The following is a 23,082-nucleotide window of genomic DNA, read 5'->3' on the forward strand; positions in this document are numbered from 1 at the left end:
AAAAAGGAGACAGGTGAGGAGCACTCACCTTGGCAGAATGAAGGAGGGCATTGACCCTCTTGTGGTGCTGTATCCAGTTCCAGGGGAGTACCCTTATGGCTGCTGACCTTCTCAACAATCTCCAGGCTTGCTTGGACAGGTGGGAGGACCATCGCTGGGGAAGAGAACCTCCCGCCTTTTCCTTGCAGCCCAGAGTAGATTCTGGAGGGAAGCATCATTAAACCATGGGGAACCCTATGACTCGCCTCTGCCATCCTGTGGGGCCTGCCTTGGAGGGTTGGGGGGTCCATAGTCACTACAAAATGGGTCTCAGTTTTGAGCAGTTAGCAGTAAATGACTGCAAGAAAACAATGCAAGCAGAGCTGGCAGGCTTTAACCTGCTCCAGTGTCATCTGACATCATATTCGGTGTCTCAATGCCACCCCTGCTGGGTGGGCTGGGCCTGCACCTATGTTGCGCTAAGTGGCCACCTGCCACATGATTGGACGGGCCACGCGCCTCTATTATGCAAAGTGGCCGCCTGCTGTGTGATTGCAGTGGGGCGGGCGGCCACCCACGTGACAAATGGGAACGGCGCCTATTTCCGGGTCTGCTGGCAGGACCTGTGGTGGGCTCACTAAATTCAGCCCATTAAGTGTGACCTTAGAGTAAATGCGAACAAATGGAAAGTTTTTGTTATTTTGCACATATACATACTACAATGTTCATGGGCTGATTCTGGGTTTTGCTAATACTGAGAGTGGTTGTCAATACAGCCTCTGGCAGGACATCCCACACCATTCATTATATTGAATCTTTAATACTAGCAGTGTCACTCCTGCAGATTAGTCCATGATTAATTTGCAGTGGATTATCAAAATATTTCACAACTGATTTATAACAGTAAATTCATAACAGAAAAAAATAGAGATAAACACTGGAGATAAAACCAAAAGGAAATATAGAAAAGGTAGTTCTATAGACATTAAAAAGTTAGATAACAGTTATTCCCTACAGTGATGCCAATCAAATCCCTCAGCCATTGGCTGTCAGGTACAGTGCAGTGTCTATGCTTCAAAGATATGATTAGTGATGATCTGTGAATTGAGGTCATATAATCTATCCTGTGTATGACTCATGGGTCTATTTCAATCAAATTTTTGCAGTCCAAATTGCCAATTGTTCAAATGAATTGTACCCTAAATTTATTCAAAATTTCATGCAGGAATATTAGCTTTAATTAATAATGATCCAGCCTCTTTTGGGCCTCCTTATCTCGAGAGACAATGGATACGCGCCTGGAGGTGGTCAGTGGTTTGTGAAGCAGCGCCTGGAGTGGCTATAAAGGCCAATTCTGGAGTGACAGGCTCTTCCACAGGTGCTGCAGAGAAATTTGTTTGTTGGGGCTGTTGCACAGTTGGCTCTCCCCTTGCGCCTCTGTCTTTTTTCCTGCCAACTACTAAGTCTCTTCGACTCGCCACAATTTAGCCCTGTCTTTATGGCTGCCCGCCAGCTCTGGCGAATGCTGGCAACTGACAGCTCCTGTATTGTAATATGGGTTTAGGGAAAGGTTGATCGAAAGAATGAGAAAAGTCTATGGTGCTCTCAAGCATTCGTGGGCATCTTTCCAATACTACTGGCATTATAAAGAGCAGTGATTGATTGATGCCCCATCACGTATTACTGCACAATGTCTTGGTTAATCAGTCTGTCCTCAGTCAAAACAGTGCATTATTAAACACTGTAGTTAAACTGCATTTCCATCAATGTTATTGCATCAAACACAAAACATATGGCACAGTGGTTAGCAGGGCGGCACAGTGGTTAGCACTGCAGCCTCACAGCTTTAGGGACCCGGGTTTGATTCTGGGTACTGCCTGTGCAGAGTTTGTAAGTTCTCCCTGTGACTGTGTGGGTTTTCGCTGGGTGCTCTGGTTTCCTCCCACCGCTAAAGACTTGCAGGTGATAGGTAAATTGGCCATTGTAAATTGTCCCTGGTGTAGGTAGGTGGTAGGGAATATGGGAGTACTGTAGCGTTAGTAAAATGGGCAGTTCTTGGTCATCACAGACTCGGTGGGCCAAAGGGCCTGTTTCAGTGCTGAATCTATAAATTAAAAAAATATTTTTATCATCTTAAATATTCTTTATGCATTTGTTATTCATCACAGCTCCAGAATACAATACACATCTTCACCACTGGAAGTTAACATGTAACTGAAGGTCATGTTTTCATCTGGCTGTCAACATGAACAAAAAAGTAAAGTGAGAAATAATTACTGCTAATGTTAATGGGAAAACAGTGCGTGCACATTCTCCATTTATTACTTTAGAGGAAATGTTAAGTCATTTTAATCCAACCAATTAATGCCTGCATCACAATTACAGACAGGGAAATGTCATACATATAAATTAAGAGTTTGTCAGCTAACATCAGCAACAGCAGAAGAAGAATGATAATAGAAAGCAATAATGGATTTTTCTTGTTTTAAACCATTATTCTGCATCTTGATCCAAAGCTAAAATGTGTTCCTGACTATTGAGACCTTTTTAAAGGAAACTTTGCACAAAACATCATAGCATGAGCATGGGATGGGACAGCGGGTGGCAGGGTGGCGGGGGGGGGGGGGGGGGGGGGGTGGGGGGGAAGGGGGATAAAAATGAAAACTGAGTTCTTAATTCACAACACATCTGTGAGTTAGTTATATAAAGAAGGGTAAGATTTCTCAATATTATTGAAAAAGCTGTTGTGACAATAAAATAGTGAATACTAATTAATTCTTAGAGTGAGGTTTTGCTAAAATTGATAAACAGAAGAATTTCACCTTCTAGCAGTTTTAAAGACACTACCATAGAGTTGCTCACATTCAGTCAGGGGATTCACAATTTTATAACAACAGGAATGTTTATGCCATATATGGACAACATGAGGACCACTGATTTACAATAACTGAATAAGGCAAATTCTATTTTTATTAAATGCTATTCTGGGATTTATCTTTTTGCTTTGGGAGTTGATTTCCACAATTCTATCCTTTATTTGGTGACAACTGTAAGTGAGCAGCCTTAATTTTATTTTTCTCCTTTATTTTTGTATTTAATTTTCATCAAAATTGTATGCAAGAAGCACCAATTAGAGATAGATATCTATGCCAGCAATTTGCACAGGGGCTCTCTCATACATGCCATTCCTGAAAGGGTGGCATAGTGGTTAGCATCACAGCTTCACAGCTCCAGCGACCTGGGTTTGGTTCTGGGTACTGCCTGTGTGGAGTTTACAAGCTTTTCTTGTGACCTGTGTGGGTTTTCTCCGGGTGCTCTGGTTTCCTCCCACATGCCAAAGACTCGCAGGTTGATCGGTAAATTGGCCATTGTAAATTGCCCCTAGTGTAGGTAGGTGGTAGGAGAATTGAGGGAAGGTGGGGATGTGAGAGGGATTAATGTAGGATTAGTATAAATGGGTGGTTGATGGGCAGCACAGATTTGGTGGGCTGAAGGGCCTGTTTCAGTGCTGTACCTCTCTATGACTCTATGTTTCTGCGGCTCTTCTACCAAAGTTGCATACAAAATGACAGTCAGGAAAAGACAAGCAGTTCCTTGTGCCTGTGCCATTTCATCATGGTGCAACTAAGCACCATGACCCACATTACCCCTGCCCCCACCCCCATGCACTGAAAGCCACACAATCTCCTGGGGGAAACAAAAAAAATAAGGGAATAGCCTACATCAATTCAGGGAGAAAAGAAGCTTGGGAAATCCCTCTCTGATACCCAAAGGTTGAACAAGCAATTTCTGGAGATCACATGCCATACCTACTTTCTTGTTTGCTGTGATGCCAGCAGGTGTGAAGGGAGAGGAGGGAACCCCTGCAGAAATTCTATCCTTGGTGATAAGCAGTATTGGGGAAGAGTCTTGGGATTTTGCTGCACTTGGGGCAGTTTTGTATTGTGGCAGTATTGGAGGCAGTCCTGGGCTGTGGTAGAACTGGGAGATGGTCTTGGGCTTTGGTATGACTGAGAATGATTTGGCAGAATTGGATGGCATCCTGGATTTTGACATTACTGCGGTAGAGCTGCAGGAGTTTGGTAGCATGGGGTGGGGGAACCCTTGATCTGTCATCATTGTCGAGGGAGAACCTGGGGTGTGGCAGGACTGTGGAAAGCAACATGAGGTTTGGCATGATTGGTGTTGGAATGTGAGGTTTGCCCAATTGGTGAATTCCTGGTATATGTCAGTCGTGAGGGAAAGGGCAGGGCATGGGTCTGACAGCACTGGTTTGTCACTTTTTATGGAATCTGTGAATTTGGTGTTGTGTGATGGATACCTGGACATATATCTCTGTTTATGGCTGTCTGTCTCTTGCTCTCCCATACTTACCTGTAACAAAATCTAAACATTTGAATTACTAACCATCAGCAAAACACAGGGGATTATTACAGGTTTTAAAATTCAGCTTAGTTGTTTTTCATTTGGGAAAAAAGTATTTCAAATTAGGACAAAAAAAAAATCCAGGTTTTCACTTGACTCCTTTCATCAGGTTAGAAGCAGAAAAATCTTTTTACAACTTCTTTTTTGAATAGCCTGGACTGGTCCCTCGACGCCATGTACCAATGGAAGAAATGTGCACAGCAAATGCTCAGTCTAGTAGTACTTCAACATTGCATCGAACTCCTACAGATTTTATAGGACCCCGACGTGTGTGGCCTAATCAGATTCCTGCCTGCTTCTGACAGGCTCCAGTGCCACCCTTTTCAAGGCCCCTAACAAAATGGTAAACACTCAAATATTGTCAGGAACAGGGCAGTAGGTACTGCACTGCCATTTTTATTGTGTCCCTCTGCATTCCCACCCAATAGGGGGCTGAGAATTTGTTGCTCTTTATTTCTCAGTCGGATTTACCGTCTCTCTATGTCTCACAGATATCATAGATTCAAATGTTTACATTTTCTAACTGTCAAAATAACAGCGATGATGAATGATGTTAATTAGATGCAGTTCACTTCAAAATTCAACTAATTTTCTGGTGAAGCTGGTCTTCGGCAGTGGTGCAAAACAGGCAATAACAAATTGACAGCCTATTTTGCAGTTAATGTAAACGAAAATGGAGTGAAAATCGATCGGCTGATTCATTGTCGCCCATGTTGCATTCCCACCGAAGACCAATTTCACCCCCATTGCTGCCCTCCGATTGAAGCATTTTCTGAAGTTTGTAAAGATAAAGCAATAGCTATAACAAGTGTGTGGTCAATGCTTCCGGTGGCAAGAAGGTGTAATTACAGGATGACTAGTTTTCATAGTTAGATTCTATCATTAGTGTGAAGAGTTGATAATAGAAATAACATTACGTTAAAAAGCCACCCTCTTTTTCACCCTCAAACCAGCTACTCTCTCTCTCTGTCCCTGCTCTCTCTCTCAATTTCATTTTCGACAGTTTATCGATAAACTGTGTATATACATAAAACAAAAGCTACAACAGGTGAGTAACCAGAAGTGTCATTTTATTTTCCCTCGATCACTCTGACACACATGTAGCCTCTGTTCTAAAAAAAGTATACATTTTATCTCAGTAAAACTTTTGAAATGTATCCGTTAGCTTTCCTTTAAATAATTTTAAGAAATGTTTGAGCAGATGCTAGAAGAAAATTCTCAGTATAACTGAATTGCACCCTGGTACAGTGCCCATGCTCAGATTTACAACCTAAATTCACCTCTCAAAATCTCTGTTGCCCTAAACTTCTATGCAACTGGGTTGTTCCAGGGATCAGCTATGGACCTAGGTGGCATCTCACAGTCAGCATCTCATTAGGCCATTAGGCAGATCACGGATGCCCTTTACAAGGAGGAGAGGGGTGACACCCACTTTGACACAGATGGGCTTGCACTGGCACAGAGAGCATTGGGTTCAGCATCTATCACTGGATTCTCCCAGGTGCATGGGGGGGAAAGTGACTTACAGTGCAAACTGTCCTGCAGGGCAGGTTCAGGTGAAACGTGCCTGCAGCAGAGTGGCTCTCGCATCCATACCAACCTGATGAGTTCCTGACTCCTGTGGCAACCCCAATGAACTCCCTGAACAGCATGGACACCGTTCTCCACTTCATCTTCTCCTCCTCCCCCTCCGAGGAACTGTGCCATTCCAGTGCTTCTCCCTCTTCAAAGCCTCCACCTCTCAGCAGGGCCATGTTATGGAGAGTGCAGCAGACCACCATAAAGTGCAACACCCTTGAGGGGCTGAACTGGAGGACTCCACCCAGCCAGTCAAGGCATTGGAACGACATCTTCAAATGTTCGATGGCTTGCTCCATCGTTGTCCTTGTGACCAGAATGTATCGATCATGGCAGGGAAACTCAAAGGTGTCAGAAGCCATCTATTAATGGATATCCCTTATCCCCGAGCAATGATCCAAGGATTCTCACTGGTGCCATGAAGAGCTGTGGCACTTACGATTGTTGGAGGATGAAGGTGTCATGGCAGCTACCAGGAGAGCGTGTACACACCTGCATAAAGGGCTTGTTGTGGTCACAGACCAGCTGACCATTTAGGAAGTGGAAGCTATTCCTATTGAGGAATTTCTCTGACTCCTCACTCGGTGCCGTGAAGGTCACATGAGTACAATCGATGATCCCCTGCAGGAATGAAGAGATGGAGGCAAATCCCACTGCCCTTTGTGCCTGCATTGCCCCATCCATTGGAAACTCTACATACTCCCCTGCCCTCTCAAACAGGGCATCCATGATCTGCCTTATGCAATGATGTGCTGCCACCTGAGAAATGCCACCAAGGTCCTCTGCAGATCCTTGGAATGATCCAGAGGCGAAGAAGTTCAAAGTCACTGTGACTTTGATGGTTACTGGTAGGGCATGCTAATGAGATCTATGAGGCCTGAGGTGATCCTCAACAAGAGAACACATGACAGAAACCATCTGGAGATGGTGGAATACTGGTAAAGTCACTGAACTAGTCATCCAGAGGCCCAGGTTAATGCCCTGGGAACATGGGTTCAGATCCCACCATGGCATCTGGTGGAATTTAAATTCAATTAATTAATGAATTCAATTAATAAATAACAATCTGGAATTGAAAGCTAGTAATGGTGCCATGAAATTATCATCGATTATCATAAAAACCCATCTAGTTTGCTAATGTCCTTTAGGGAAGGAAATTTACAGTCCTTACCTGGTCTGGCCTACATGTGACTCCAGACACACAGCAAAGTTGTTGACTTTTAACTTCCCTCTGAAATGGCCTAGCAAGCCACTCAGTTGTCAAGGGTAATTTGGATTGGACAACAAATGCTGGCCTTGCCAGTGATGCCCAATCCCTTGAATGAATAAAAACAAACTGCCTTGATAGGTAAACTTCCTGCAGCACTGATGCTCTTACATATCAAGGTAGATTATTCTTTGGCTGTACACCCTATGCTGAGGGTATCGCCTTTGTTGCCTTCCTGCCACTCGTTCCTCATCCCTATGCTCCTCGTAGCCAGGGGTCTTCACCTGCTGCTGCAGGTGCTGCTCTTTGTTTCTATTCATCCCTATCTCAGAATAGCTTGTTTCCATGTCCAGAACTGACCTGGCTTGCCATCAGCTCGACTGTCAGGGCTTTCTGAAAAACCCTTTTGTGCCCACATGGTCCCTGCAGGCTCACAACACCACCCCCCCCCCCCCCCCACCCCCACCAAGTGCACCCATCCTCACAGTCCAAATGCTCAGAGAGCTCTGCTCACACAATGGCAACTGTGTGCCAATGCATGTGTGCCTCTCTAACCTTTTATACTGCCTTATGATATTCTCCTGCAACCACAACTGGTTCCATGATGTGTTGCTGCCTCCTCCTCACTGATGTGCTAGAGACCCTTCACAGTTCATATGCCTCCTGTAAGCTGGCCCTTAACGAGTTGATAAATAGCTCGTTTACATGATCAATTAGTCATTTGTCATATTTGCCGTGACCCGTTTCCTGACTTTGTTTCTAAAATCGCTGTGCATCGGTAACGTATTGGAATTCTGTCATATTGCTGCGCAGTGTGAAATTGTGGGCCTGTCCGCCTCCATTCCCACCCTCACCCATGTATTGAAAATTCGGCCCATTGAGTTGGAGTGCAGGTTGGAGACACTCCAACACATAAGGGAGGGAGAGAAGTATCTAGACAGTTGGCTCCAGACTGCAGTGACACCTCGTAGAGAGGTGCAAGTTCAGAATGGGATTGATGTGATGACAGTGTGCATGTAAGAAAAACCCAGGTGAGACAGAGAACGAGGATCTGCAGAAACTGATTCAATCTAACAAATATAATGTACTTGATACCTGTGAGGATAAGGATAAAGAGTGTTGGAAGAACAGCCAGAATGTGGACCATGACACCTTGGAATAGGAGGTTGTCCAAAGTGGGGAGGAGGAATGGAAGTGTAATATGATAGTTGTAGGGGATTCAATAATTAGGGGGACAGATAATATCTTTTGTCAGCAGTATCGAAAGTCCCACATGGCATGTTGCCTACCTGGTGCCAAGGTGAAGGGCACCTTGAACCAGCCTGAAAGGATACTGGAGACAGAGGAGGAGGAGCCAGTCAGTGTGATCCATGTTGGAACCAACAACATAGGGAAGAGTGGGTAAGAAACTCTGTTTGAAAAGTACCAGGAACGAGGAGTTAAATTAAAGGACAGGACCTCAAAGGGTTATAAGCTCTGGGTTATTATCTGAGCCACGTGCAGTTTGGCAGATAAGTGTAATAAGCAGATTAGGGAGGTGAACACATGGCTGAAGGAGTGGTGTGGGAACGGAGGGTTCATTTTATGGGACACTGGCACCAGTACCGAGATAGAAAGGAAACATACTGTTGGGACAGCTCCACCTGAACTAGGTTGAGTCCAGGTCTTAGCAGAAATGATAAACAAGGTGGCTCAAAGATTTTAAATGAATAAATGGAGCGGGGAGTGCTCAGGTGGAAAAGGTAGTATAAATAATAGTTCCAAGGCAAACAAAAGGGAAGAGTGCAGAGTAACAGCAAGAAATTATGCTCTACACACAACAGAAAAATAGAAAATGAAAAGATGTAAAGTAATTGAACCAGGAGACAGAAATAAAAAGCAGATGAATAAAACGTTAGAGCAGAAGGACAAGGTGTGTGGCCTAAATAAGCATTCTTTTTACAAAAGCATGGAGTAAGCAAGCAGTGGAAACTTTTTGGGTAGAATTAAGAAATACAAAAGGATTTAAGACTGTAATGGAAATGATGCCCCCTGGTAGCAGCTTTGTATAAATGCAAAGATTACACAAGCATGTACCAAAGGCAGAGTGGTTTTAATGGAGGATTTTAACTTTCATATAGATTGGGGTAAGCAGACTAGCACATGTCAGAGAGCTAGTGAATTTCTTGAGTGTGTCCAGATAGCCTTCTGCAATAACATGTCCTAGAACCAGCAAGGAGGCATGTTATACTAGATGAGTAGTGAGCCAGATTTAGTGAATAGCCTAATGGTGCGTGAACATTTATCTAATAGCGATCATAATATGATCAAGTTTAACGTTGTGTTTGAAAGAGAGAAACATGGAACAGCGACTAAGATTCCACATTTAGGTAAGGCTGACTTCAATGTGATGAGACAAAGAGTGTCCAGAGAAAAACAAGCAAATCTGTTAATAGGTAAAGTGACAGAAGATCAGTGGAAGATGTTCAAAAAAGTATTAAACGTAATACAGACCAATTTATACCCCTAAAAGGCTGATTGCTGAGAGCCAGTATGGATTTGTTAAAGGGCAGGTCATGTCTGACAAACCTGAATGAATTTTTTGAAGAGGTGATTAAAGTAGTCGACAGGGAATATTAAATAACAACTATGGTTGAAAATAAAATGAGGTTTCAGGACAAATAAACTACAAAGATCACTGGCAATTTTGAAATCACTCACACAAAAAAAAATGCTACATATTGACAGGCTAGGTGGGGCATTGTATTTTACAATGGAGCAGGGGGAAGTTTAACTGTAATATTGTCAGTATGAAAAATCTACAGGAAATTGATAAGGGTGTGGTTAGACAACACAGTAACAGAATTTGCATATCAGTAGTCAAAGCAGAACTGACCCCTAATCCCTGTGCAAGGAAGCCACACAGATTTGCTATTGGTTATACTAGAACCTAAATAACATTATATGTACAACATCTATGGAGATCCTTGTCCTATGTTTGCACCTCAAATTGCTGGCTTAACAGTCTGTGTTTTATGTATTTCAAGATATTATAGTGACCAACTGATAGCTGCTAATGTATATTTATTCCCTTGAAAGGCAATATCAATTTGTTGGTGTATGTACAGTCTTGGTTTATATAAATACACAAAAGGAAGTTACCAATCCAAGCAACTCTATTTTATTTGGTGGCAAATGGTTCTAATCCACTTAATAAACTTACGGTACACCATACTTCTGCTTTTTCTAGCTGATGGTAAATATTTAAAAGTTTACTCTAAATTTTACCCATGCAGCAGATACGCTGAGTAACCTGTGTTGTCTTGAATTAATAATTCAATTTGACAAGCACTTTGGAATAAAGGTGCTACTAGTTTGCCTTAGAGTTAATACTTCCTCATTCATATTCATAAAATGTCAAACTTAAATGAATGAGGAAGAATCCTTGATTATCAATGTTATGTTCTTCCTCTTTCATTGTAAGTAGCTCAACCTCATACATACAGATTCCTCCCTCCAATCCATCCCTGACCCTGTCAGTTTCCCAATGGGTGGGTTAGATTAAAATTATCCGCAAAAATTCTAAGCATAAAGATGTTACTCCTCAAGTAAAAATCAGCTACTTGCCTTTTAGGCAAAAATGTGTTCCCTGTTACTCCTGGTTTTGCAAAACAAAAAATCCTGTACTTCAAACTTATTCATTTCCTTCATAAACATGGTAAAATATGTCAACATAATCTTTCTTCCAAAGAACATAGTTTAGTTACCTGACAAAAGTTGCAGTTCAACCTACTTATCCTTTTACATATTTCTCTCTTTCTGTCAATTTAAATTCCATACATATAATGCAAACTATTCTTCATAGCTACTGGCTTGGATGAGTTACTGAGGATAACAGTAAAAAATGAGACAAACCAATATCAGTAGTAATATATTCATTTATCTAGAGCTGCTTCAGATTCTACATAATGTCAGCTCAATAATTCCTCAATATCACAACATCCAATAATACCATCAACAGAAAGAAATACCATTCTTGGCAGGTTACCAATTTTATTTATGAATTTTTGAAGCACATATATCTTATTATGGAAGACTGCTCCTTTAATCATCTCATCAGCCAATCTGGTCAAGCAGATGCACACACAGTGAGAATAATTTCTGCTTCTTGTTACAACCTCTGAATGCTACTTACATTGGCAGATTGTTAATCGTTTCTCATTTTTTGAAACATTCCTCTGTTTAACATTTGATTAACAATGTTTAAAAATAAGTAATTGCATGTGCAAATAGAAATTCAAAAGAAAAAAAACTGAAAAAGTTGATTGATTTCTGGAAATGCAATCTGTTCATGGGTTCATTAATCGAAGCATTGTCTTTCTGTGTTGCTCTCTTGGCAATGATGGGGCTACAAGAGTTAGCAAAGCATCTTTCAAAAGACTCTCCAGGCACTGTTCAGTGTTTATAGGAGAACTGTGTTTAGTATGCCATTTCCTTCAACAAACACCTACTTTTCTCTACAAACAGCATGTTTTTGTAAGAAAATGACAAAAGTCAATTAATATGTAGCAAATGACTGTGTAACAGCATTGTTACAATGTTTTATTCCCTTAAATAAACTAATTAAGTAGCATATTTGCATATGGTTCTTCACTCATTTAAAAACTAGTTTAAAAGGATAATGACTATAATCTTCAACATTTGCTGTTAGCGATGAAATTCTATATTGATAATTACAATAGTTACAAAAGCCCAATAGGAAAGCTTTCCTATTGGGATAATTGAAAATCCCATAAGTCTTTATAAAGTAAAAGGGAACAAACCCTTACAGCATTTACAATGCTGCAATGATTTGTCTGTTCTACCGAGAAAATCAAATATTTATTTGATGAATAGTAAGCTATATCTTAAAAGGCAACTACTGAAAAATTAAGTTACTAAGACATAATTTTAAAATGATGCTATTTTAATTTTTAATGCTAAATTGTCAGAAAAATCTATGCTTTCGGATAATTTTTGTATTTTGCTGGTTAGAAGTTAAGTTAATTAATAAAGGTTTATGATTGCTGTGATCACTGTTTCTTGCTTCTGAAATATCACCACAATACATCACATTTTCACCATGAATTTCGTATCAGGAATCATTTATCTAATAGTGATATAATAATCTTCATCTGACGCGTGCTGTGCCTGCTGCAACGTGTAATACTCTGCTCTATCAACTACGGTGTGTTATTGCTTACTGCTGTGAAATATTATTTGGTCTTGCATGTCCGTGTCAGGGGAAAAAAAACATGATGGAAAGGATGATTCCTTGATATTGTACGTAATTTTTAGCTTGATAATCCGTGAACAGTCATACTACGAAATCGACGTTATTCAAACTTTGCACCCTGCAGGCAGCACATGACACAATACGGAAATAGTAAGTGTTCCTCTAAAGTATTATCATTGATATGATTGTGCAGCAATACTAGTAATAACCAGCCCCACACCTAACCTAAACAAGACTATGGCGAATGTATTTGCGGATCTTCTGCTAATTTGTATTCGAGTATTTTTAAATTTGTAATCTTTCACTGTGCAATCTCCCGTTTTAAACACTAAAAAGTTGTCATTTTATCATACCGCTTACCACATCCCACCATGGATCTGTAAATGAATTTCCTTCATTGAATCCACAGAAGCTGCAGTCATTTAAAATTAAAACACACATTTCCCTGACGTAAAGCAGTGCGATCACTTGTACACGAATCCGTAAAATGCTCATTTAACTCTTCTTACCTCGTGGCCTTCCGGACAAAGTATGAATGTGCAAAGTCTAAATTATCATCGAGAAAAGCTTCCGTGCGTTCATAGTCGGTGGGGCTGTAAGTCGCCATGGTCCCGGCTGGCTGGTACCTTCCTTGCCTCTCTCCTCCCGGGTTGTCACTCTCTCCCTCTCTCTCTCTCCTCCCGGGCTGTCTCTCTCTCTCTCTCTCTCCTCCCGGGTTGTCACTCTCTCTCTCTCTCTCTTCTCCCGGGCTGTCACTCTCTCTCTCTCTCTCTCCTCCCGGGTTGTCTCTCTCTCTCTCTCTTCTCTCGGGTTGTCACTCCCTCTCTCTCTTCTCCCGGGTTGTCTCTCTCTCTCTCTCACTCTTCTCTCGGGTTGTCTCTCTCTCTCTCTCACTCTTCTCTCGGGTTGTCTCTCTCTCTCTCTCTTCTCCCAGGCTCTCTCTCTCTCTCTTCTCCCGGGTTGTCACTCCCTCTCTCTTCTCCCGGGTTGTCACTCCCTCTCTCTTCTCCCGGGCTGTCTCTCTCTCTCTCTCTCTCTTTTCTCCCGGGCTGTCACTCTCTCTCTCTCTCTCGGGTTGTCACTCTCTCTCTCTCTCCTCCCGGACTGTCTGGCTCTCTCTCTCTCTCCCGCGTTTTCACTCTCTCTCTCTCTCCTCCCGGACTGTCTGGCTCTCTCTCTCTCTCCCGGGCTCTCACACTCTCTCTCTCCCGGGCTCTCACTCTCGCTCTCTCTTATCCCGGGCTCTCACTCTCTCTTTCTCCTCGCAGGCTGTCACTGTCTCTCCTCCTAGGCTGTCACACTCTCTTTCCCAGGCTGTCACTCTCTCTCTCTCCCTCCTGGGCTGTCACTCTCTCTCTCTCCCAGGCTGTCACTCACTCTCCTCCCGGGCTGTCACTTCTCCCCCGGGCTGTCACTCTCTCCCTCTGTATCTCCGCCCTGCTCGATCCTCCCGGCTATTTCGGTTACATTGTTGCCCTCTAGCTGAGGCACGTACAGCCGGTGGCTGAGAAATCAGTTCCTCACCGCAAACAGAGGCGGTGAGAGAGAGAGAGAGAGTGAGACGCCTCCAAACACAGGAGCCAGAATTTCCCCTGTCATCCACTAAAATTCCCGTCATTAACTGGTCGCCAGAACCTGCAGGCGAGTCACCGGCAACTAACTAAGCAAGGAGCACCTCCAAAACACGGATCAGGATTTCCCAGCAATATCGACTGACTCTCAGCTTCCCACACACTAAACATTTATACAGCGTGTTTGATCTGATCTGTCATCATCACTTATCAAAAAGAATAAATGGGTAAGCGGTACATATACAATTAGTACTGTCAGACAGTGTCTGGTATAGCCCTCATTTTTTGCTTTGGCTCCACTTTACATTCTTTTGCAATTTTTAACGTATCATTTTCCATATCATTTTAGAAATTTGCTCACAACGCTGTGACCATTTAAAACAATACTATATTTTAGTAGTAGGTAACCAGTAGTATTTATGCAGCAAAAAAACCCACCAGGAAAATAGCACTAGTTCCATTAATATTTGCTTTGGAATCTTTTTTTCAACATTTTTGACTGGCTTTTAAAACATGATACTGTCGGAGTGATATCTGTCTTATTAGCGTATGTTTTGTAAAAACTTACCAAACCCTGGAAATATTCACAGACCTCCTCCCCGAAATGTCTCTTATACCGCATTGCAAAACTTTTCAAAGCTCAGGAGCTGAAAAAGAAACTATCTACCAACATAGAGACATGATATTTAAAGCTAAGGGAAGACTTTGCAAATTCCTGCTCATGGCAGATTTTCTCACACTAGGAGTGCAGATTGGAAATCTGAGCACAGAGGTCACAGAATTTTTTTATCCTCAGCTTTGCAACATTAGCTAGCAACATGACTGTTCAAATACAATAAAAGCTTTGTTATCTGGCACTTCACCAACTGGCAAGCTCTATTATCCGGAATTTCCAAAATCTCCCTAAACAAGTCTTGATTGTAGTAACCAGAATCCATCCAGTACCTCCAGACATCTCCTAAAGCTCTCCCGGGCCGAGTTTTCCAGAGTGCAGTTGATTGTTCTCGGTATTAGCGTAATTTATACATTAAGTTTAACGTACCTCAAGATTTCTATGCATCTTCAATGCCTCAAGATTTCTGTAGTGTACATCTTCTTGTACTTTGTATAATCATTTTCTTAAAATTGTAACTATTGTATTGTATTGCCTAGGTAAGTACAACTCTTGATGAACTGGAATTTTTGATTATCTGGTACCTCTCAGGTCCGGCACATGCCTGATGGCAAAGTTTTTTTTATTGTACTTTGTTTTCCGCATCTGGATTATATTTTCTCATTCCCTCTCTGTCTCATCCCCCATTGCTCATTTCCTGACCCTCACTTCCTCTTCTTTCCCGGTCTCATTCTCTCTCATTTTCTCTCTCACACACACATGCAAACCCTCTGTGTCTCAATCTCTCTCATTATCTCCATCATTCTGACTGTCTTTCTTATCGCTGCTTTTTTCAGACACACTACTACCTCTTATTTCCTCTTTCCCTTCCTTTATTCTTTTGCTCCCTTTCATTCCCTCAATTTGGTGAATTAAAAATCACTCTAATGGAAGAATTCCAAGCCTCACTTTTACTGCTATTTACCATGAGAATGGACATGAATTGAAAAGACAATCTTCTTTTTCAGTAATGTCTCCAGTTCCCTCGAATGACAAAGGCAATGCATGTTTAAAATGCATAGTTCAGAACTTGGACTATTTTTGGTGCAGTCCAAAAAAAAACAATTTTCATGGAGAGGCATCTGAAAAAATGATGAAGGTTTTCAACCTGAAGATTGGGCACATTACTCATTCTAAATCTTTTTCTACAGTACATCAGATTAGGATCTTGGTAGGACATGAATTGTATTCTCATCTTCTGACACATACAGTATTATGCCTTTAGGGCATTTTTGTAAATGCTAAGGTTGGAAAAAGAGAAAAAAGAACACAACAGAATTGTACCAAGATTGTTCAGAAATACAATCATTAATATCTGTGGAAGCAGATTGTAGACCCTTGGGTTTGCTAGATCACAAGTTAGACAGCAGAGCTTTGTGACAAACTAATTCTTGAACATTAAAGTTCACAAACTGTAAATTGGATGTTATAACAGCAATTCTTTTTAATCCCCAAAAAGGAAACAACTTTAAAACGTTTTTCAAATTGATAACTTGGTTACAATCTACTAGTAAATTTGTTTAAATCAAGAAAATAACAGTCAGTAATTGGGATAAAAATAGTTGGAATTTCTTCATAGTTTGTCATATTCAGACAATAATCATTGTAACATAGAAGTGAGGACAAAACTAGCAGTAAATAATATATAGATTACAATAAATTAAAAATAAATATGGATTAGCCCAATCGGAATGGGAGGAAAGGCTTGTTGTAGCTGATCATGCACTTTGTTAGTTCTGCATTTCTGTTATTGGGACAGCTGGATGAGACAACTGAACAAAACATTCAAAAAGCCACATACATGTGGCTCATGACTGCCTGCTGTCCATAATAGAGACATATTAATAAAACAAATTACAAAGAATTGCAAGTTGTATGGGTTGGATATTTTACTTTCTTTCACTCTCTGTACTATTGGTTTCAACCTGCCCTCCGATTATACATTTAAGCAGATTATGTAAAGGTAGATCATCAGGATGCATCGATTTCATAAAATTCTTAAAATAACATTACTAATATATTCGGTATTACCAATCTACTATTTTTTAACTAGCTTAAACCTCCTCACCTAATTTTAAGTAACACAGTACAAGATTGCAAGATATTTATGAATGAGGCATGTCCTTCAACATATCAAGTTTATCCATCCAGAATGATCCTAAAATTCCTCTGTTGACATAGAATTGCCTAGAATGTACAATACAGGAACGGGTCATTTGGTTCAACAGGTCTCTGTCAGTGTTTATGCTCCACAAGTACCTCCTCCTATGCATCTTCATCTAACCCTATCAACATAACCTTCTATTCTTTTCTTCCACATGTGTTTATCTGTCTCCCCTTAAATACATCTATGTTATTTGATTCAAATGCTCCCTGTGGTAGCAAGTTTCATTTTCTAACCACTCACTTGGTAAGGAAGCTTCTCCTGAATTCCCTATTGGATTTATTAGTGACTATTGTTATTTATGCCTTCTAGTATTGGTCTCCCCCACAAGTGAAGACATCTTCTCTACATCTACCCTAACCAACCCTTTCATAATCTTAAAGACCTCTATCAGGTCACCCCTCAGCCTGCTGTTTACTAAAGTGTCCCTACCTGTTCCAACTTTCCTTATTGGTATAGCCTCTCAGATCATCATGTAAATCTCCAGTGCCTCTATATCCTTTTAGTAATATGGAGACCAGAACTCTGCAAGGTACTCCAAGTGTGGTCTAACCAAGGTTCTTTACCAGTTTAACATACTTTTTCTGTTTTTTAATTATATCCCCCTCGAAATGAATCCCAGTACTTTGCCTTTTTATGGCCTTATACCCCGTGCAACTACTTTTAGTGATTTGTGTATTTGTACCCCTAGATCCCTTTGCTCCTCTACCCATTTAGACTCTTATTTTCCAAGTATATACCCTCTTTAAATTCTTGCCAAAATGCACCACCTCACATTCATCTGTATTGAAAACATCCCTCATTTGTTTAGATGCCTCTTAACTACATTTGAGCATCCAATTATTTCCTAAAAGATTCCATGACTTTTTTTTATTCACAACTCTTCCTGGAAATCTATTTCATATGTTGATCACTTTTGAATAAAGATTAACCTATTGGCATTGGTTCTAAATTTACCTTTTATTAGTTTGAATCAATGTCTTCTTATACTACTGTCAGAGTGTCAGACTGCTTGTCCGACATCCAGTACTGGATGAGCAGAAATTTCCTCTAATTAAATCTTGGGAAAACTGAAACCATGTCTTCAGTCCCTGCCACAAACAGTGCTGCCGAGCTACATACTCCTTCCCTTGCCCTGACAATTGACTGAGGCTGAATCAGAGTGTTCACAACTTTTACCCTAAGATGAGTTTCCAACCACACATGTGTGCCATGACTAAGGCTGCATAACATCAGCTGACTCTGCTCCTGCCTCAGCTCATCTGCTGCTGAAACCCTCATAATTGTCTTTGTTGCCTCTAGGTTTCACTATTCTAAAGCAATCCTGGACAGCCTCCTTTGCTATACCCTCCGTCAAACTTGAGGTCATCCAAAACTCTGTTGCCTGTGTCCTCACTCACACCAAATCCTGCTTGCTGATTGCCCTTATGTTTGGTGTCCTACATTGGCTCCCTGTTAAGCAATGTCTTGAGTTTATAATTCTCATCCTTGTTTTCAAATCCCTAAAGGGTCTGTAATCTCCTACAGCCCCACAACCCTCCAAGATATCTGAACTCCTCTAATTCTGGCCTCTTGAGCACTCCCGACTTAATCACACCACCTTTGGTCCCTCCCTAAACATCTCTGCCTCTTGTGATGGAAATCACACCTGCCAAATAGAAACATATTAATTTTGTCATATGGGACACTACTGAAACTTTTTTGCTGGACATTGCAAAGAGCTTGTTTAAAAAAGCAGAGCTGAACAGCTGAAAACATGGTTGCACATTTGCGTTCTGAGAGACAGTTAAATAGAGAGACAGTGGGAGTGCTCACAGATTCAATTAACAAGATTGGTCTGGGCAATAATGGTGATCCACATCCTGACTGTGTAAGAGCCAGAACTCCACCCCCTACCGTGTGTGTGTGGAAAACTTTGAAGGCCAGCAAACCACCCTGCCCCCCCCCCCCACCCCCCACAAGAAGCTGCTGTTTTAAACAGAGATGGTCACATGACCTACTTGCTGGTCAGACTGGGGGCTTTTTGAATTGTGCCTCACAGAAATGAGTGATAAGGCTAATAAACATACATTGTTCTTGTTTAAAGCTAAGAAAACCTGTCTGACTGGTTCATTTGCAATTACAATTAGAGAGCAGTGAGCAAAGACTCACTGAGGTGGTAAGCTAAAATCACTGTGTTTTAAAAGATAAACCCTGAGACCCCTTCCTCACCCAGTCCTAACACTCTCTCCCTCGCCTTCTTCCTTTAAGATGCTTCTTAAAACCTTCCTTTTTGACTGAGCTTCTGGTCATCTGCTCTAATATCTCCTTACCTGGCTCGGTGTTATATCTTGTTTTACAATGCCGCTCTGAATTGCCTTGGGATATTTTATTACATGAAAGGTGCTTTATAAATATAAGTTGCTGTTGATACCTTCAAGTAATCTCCCAGATTTACCATTTCCATTCTCTTAACTATCTTACATATATCTATAAAATGATCTCTGAATTTTTATTCCAGGGTGAAAAGCCCAGGTTTTCCAGGCTTTCCTCATCACTCATAGTCTACAACAGCCTGGTAGCTCTTTTTCTGCACTGCCTTCAGCAGTTGAATATCTCCCTTGTGTATTGGTGACTAGAAATGGATGCACTGCCCAAGGGAAGTTTAACTAGAGCAGTTTGGTCATAACTTCCTCTGATTTGTATTCCAGTGTTACGGTTTTGTAGTTCAATGTTCAATTGGCTATGTTGATTGTTGCCCTACGTTGGTTGAACATTGTACATTGAGACTCCTAGGATATAGATTTGGGTTACGGAGCACCAGCTGCCGTGTGTCTCCAGGTGTGCATTGCATCACTGGCCACTTCCTGAGCGGCCCATGTGGTATTCTGGGAGGAGAAGGGCGCATGCAAGGGGAATCTCCAGGGTGTGCCAGAAATCTCTGATTTGGTGATACACTGGCATCACACAGCCTAACTGGCTGATGTGAAGTCAAGATTCCAAATTTGTGAATGTTAGTGCAGGCAGCGCATTCATACATCACTCAACAAACATCAGGTGATCTGCTGCAGGATGGGCAAAGGGAGTAAGAGTGACACCGTGGAGCACGAATTTTCTGTCCTTTCTCAGGATGACCGTATTCGTGCTCCCACCACTGTCACTTCGCCAGTGCCCTTGTGGTTGCCGCTTAGTCAGCTGGTCTAGACTGCTGCTGCCCATGCTGAGGTGGTGCAGTCCGAATCCGGGCTCTCAAGGCCCAGAGCTGATCAAGGTCATCCTTCAAGGCCATCTGCTGTCTCCCCCAGTAAAAGGCAGCAGCCTTCCAACAGCCATGTTGCTGCCACTGGAGTAGCACAGTGTGGGAGCTCTAGGACAGGCAAAGTTACCCTTAAGATAGGCACTCAGAGAATGCACAAGGATGAATAGTTCATTTCTGTTTGTATAATTCAATGTCTTGTTGTATGAGGATGTTTGGTGAATGTTTCTGTTGGTGACTTTTATCGCTGGATGCTGACCAAGAGGATGTGGTGATGGGGAGCCTGAAATGAATGCTACAGTGGGGAACAGTGGATGATCTGTGAGGGAATGGATTGGAAGGCTCTGCTTCCACTCAAACAATTCCTCCCTCCCAACATGGATCCCGGGAATGGGTTGGTTGCCCAGGCTCTCCCTCTAACCCCAGTCCCACTTCTGTTAAAACTGAAAGTGGACAGGTTGGGGTCAGGTTTGAGATTTTAATAAGTTTAACATACTGCTCACTCCAAAACACCCATTTCTCTGTGGCTGAAATTACCTCCCTTACTTCAGTGGAGTTCTTCAACTCACTGGTATGCATTAGGTCAGCCACCTTCTATAGATACCCATTTTTTGGAAGAGATATAACTCAAGATTTCTCAGAGTTGATTCAGTGATTCTGGCCAAAACTCCCGGCTCACACATTGACAGAATGATAAGGTGCCTTATCACATGCTGTGACACCAGCTTATGAATTATGGTGTAATTTATGTTCAATTCAAGCCTTGTGCAAGCAGCAAAATGAAGAGTAGCCTGCAAAATATCTCTTTATGCAACCACATACTTTTAAGTGTCTGAGTTCCAAACACATTATCAATAAACAACCCTCGAGAGTCTTATTATATTCACATTTATTTGTGTATAGATTCAAATTGTTTCTCTTAGCTTTGGATCACTGCTTTGAGTCAGTTACCATATTCTCCTTGGCTTGCATCAAGTACCAATATGGCTCCCTGATACTGAGCACCCCAAGTATTACAGCATGTATCTCTGATGACATGCTAAAAGCTGTCAGTAGCTGACTCATAACTATTCTCAGTTTAAATGTCTAGCATGCACAGAAATCCATCAAGATGCTTAACAGTCAGCGAGGTACTGAAAACAAATACAAATGGACAAGGTTTGTGCACACTGTATCAGACATTTTTTATTTGTTTCATGGGATGTGGGCAAGCTGGCATTTATTGCCCGTCCTTAATTGCCCTTGAGAAGTTGGTGGTGCGCTGCCTTCTTGGACCGCTGCAATCTGTCTGGTGACAAATATATTCATGACAACACATAACCTAATCTTGCCACCATGCTTCAGCATCGTAGCAATAGGTGAGACTCAGGCTTTTGTGCCTTGTACTATTTCAGTGATCTTCCAATTCTGTCAATTCTTCTTCAACTAATTAGCTGGGTGAGGTCAGGAAATGGAAGTGGGATCTTTTCCACTTTAGCTGCTAACTAATCATTTTTAGCAGATGGAAGAAATTGGGTGTTAATGACTTGGCAACATCATCTCCCAGTATTTTGCCCCATTTATGCTGATTCTTAATTTTGCAAAAATGAAACTGGTGTTGAGAGTCACTAAACACTGTTTAAAGAGACAAACTATTCAGTTATTGTTCAAATCTCATAATTGTGTTATTTATTTTCTCACTGTTGCCAACTCTTTGCCATCTGCCTTTGTGCTATTTGATGAAGGGCTTCCATTTGTACACTCCTGCTTTTTAGACAGAGCAAAATAGGTTTCTTCTTGAGGATTTCCTTTTTTCTTTGCTTCTTCGAAGAAGCAGAGGAGAAATAGAGTGAAGCCAGGCTGGTGTGGCAGAACGACAGAAGTGTGGCATCCACCCACCAATACCCTCAACCTAGAGTATGGGTGCACCTGCCTGCAGTTGGTCAAGAAGCCAGCCCTGCAGAACTTCTGAATCCCATCTATACCATATGCATTGCTCTCCATGTGACTGTTAAATTCGCCAATGCCCTTGTTATCTATGCTGCTGCACTTCAGATGCCTTGATTAATCTGGTTATGACCTGGGGTATAATCCATTGAGGGTCTCAAGCAACATAGTAGTGCGCTGTATGCTGCACAACTTTGCCTTAAAAGTGGTCTCCTCCTAGGTATTCCAAAGGACAAAGAAGCCATCAGAAGTATTGGCATCAAAAAAAGGAGTAACAGCTTAAAGAAGTGAAGGGCAACCTATTGTTGACTGCAAGATACACTTAGATGCACCTCTTGCCTAAAACCTTCAATCTGTATCCCATAGTCCTTGTACCATTAGTTATTGGGAACAGTTTGTCTAACTCATCTATGCCTATCATAATCTTGTACAGCTCTAATAAATATTCCTTCAATCTCCTTTGTGTTAAGGAGAACAACCTAGCTTAAACAACCTAACTTTGTAACAAATATCCTCCATGGCACCATTCTGGTAAATCTCCTCAGCACCCTTTCAAGGACCCTCACATCTTTCCTAAAGTGTGGTGACCAGAACTGGATGCAATACTCCAGTTAGGGCCTAACCAGAGCTTTATAAAGGTTCAGCATAACTTCCCTGCTTTTATACTCAATGCCTCTATTTATGAAGCCGAAGATACCATTAGCTTTGCTAGCCATTCTCTCAATATGTCCTGCCACCTTCAAAAATCGATGCACATGCACCTCCAGGTCCCTCTTTTCCTGCACTCTTCAGAACTGTGCCAATAAGTCTATATTGCCTCACCCTATTTTTTCTGCCAAAATGCATTACCTCACACTTTTCAGTATTAAATGTCATCTGCCACTTGTCTGCCCCTTCTGCTAGCCTATTTATGTCCTGTTGCAGGCAGTTCATATCATCCTCACTGTTTGCCACACCTCCAAGTTTAGTGTTATCGGCAAATTTTGAAAATCTACCCTGTATTCCAAGATCCAAATCATTTATATACAGCGAAAGAAAAAGCAGTGGTCCCAGCACTGACCCTTGGGGAATACCACTGTCTACCATCCTCC

At 41.7% G+C, this 23,082-nt stretch overlaps 1 protein-coding gene across 4 annotated transcripts in view; it reads right to left on the minus strand.

The window, feature by feature from the left end:
• Positions 1–14,646, minus strand: part of pde5ab (phosphodiesterase 5A, cGMP-specific, b) — a 172,437-nt gene extending 157,791 nt beyond the window's left edge. For 3 of the 4 annotated variants that reach the window (XM_068039281.1, XM_068039272.1, XM_068039298.1), the window contains exon 1: positions 12,953–14,131. In XM_068039281.1, coding sequence (XP_067895382.1) covers positions 12,953–13,050 — 98 coding nt within the window. In that variant the 5' untranslated portion in view covers positions 13,051–14,131. Of the gene's footprint in view, positions 1–12,952; positions 14,132–14,582 lie in introns of those variants that run through there. The other variant, XM_068039289.1, reaches the window with a different exon arrangement.
• Between the last annotated feature and the right edge of the window lie 8,436 nt (positions 14,647–23,082).

This window comes from Heterodontus francisci, chromosome 1, assembly GCF_036365525.1.
Source record: "Heterodontus francisci isolate sHetFra1 chromosome 1, sHetFra1.hap1, whole genome shotgun sequence".
In the NCBI taxonomy this organism is placed as follows: Eukaryota; Metazoa; Chordata; class Chondrichthyes; order Heterodontiformes; family Heterodontidae; genus Heterodontus; species Heterodontus francisci.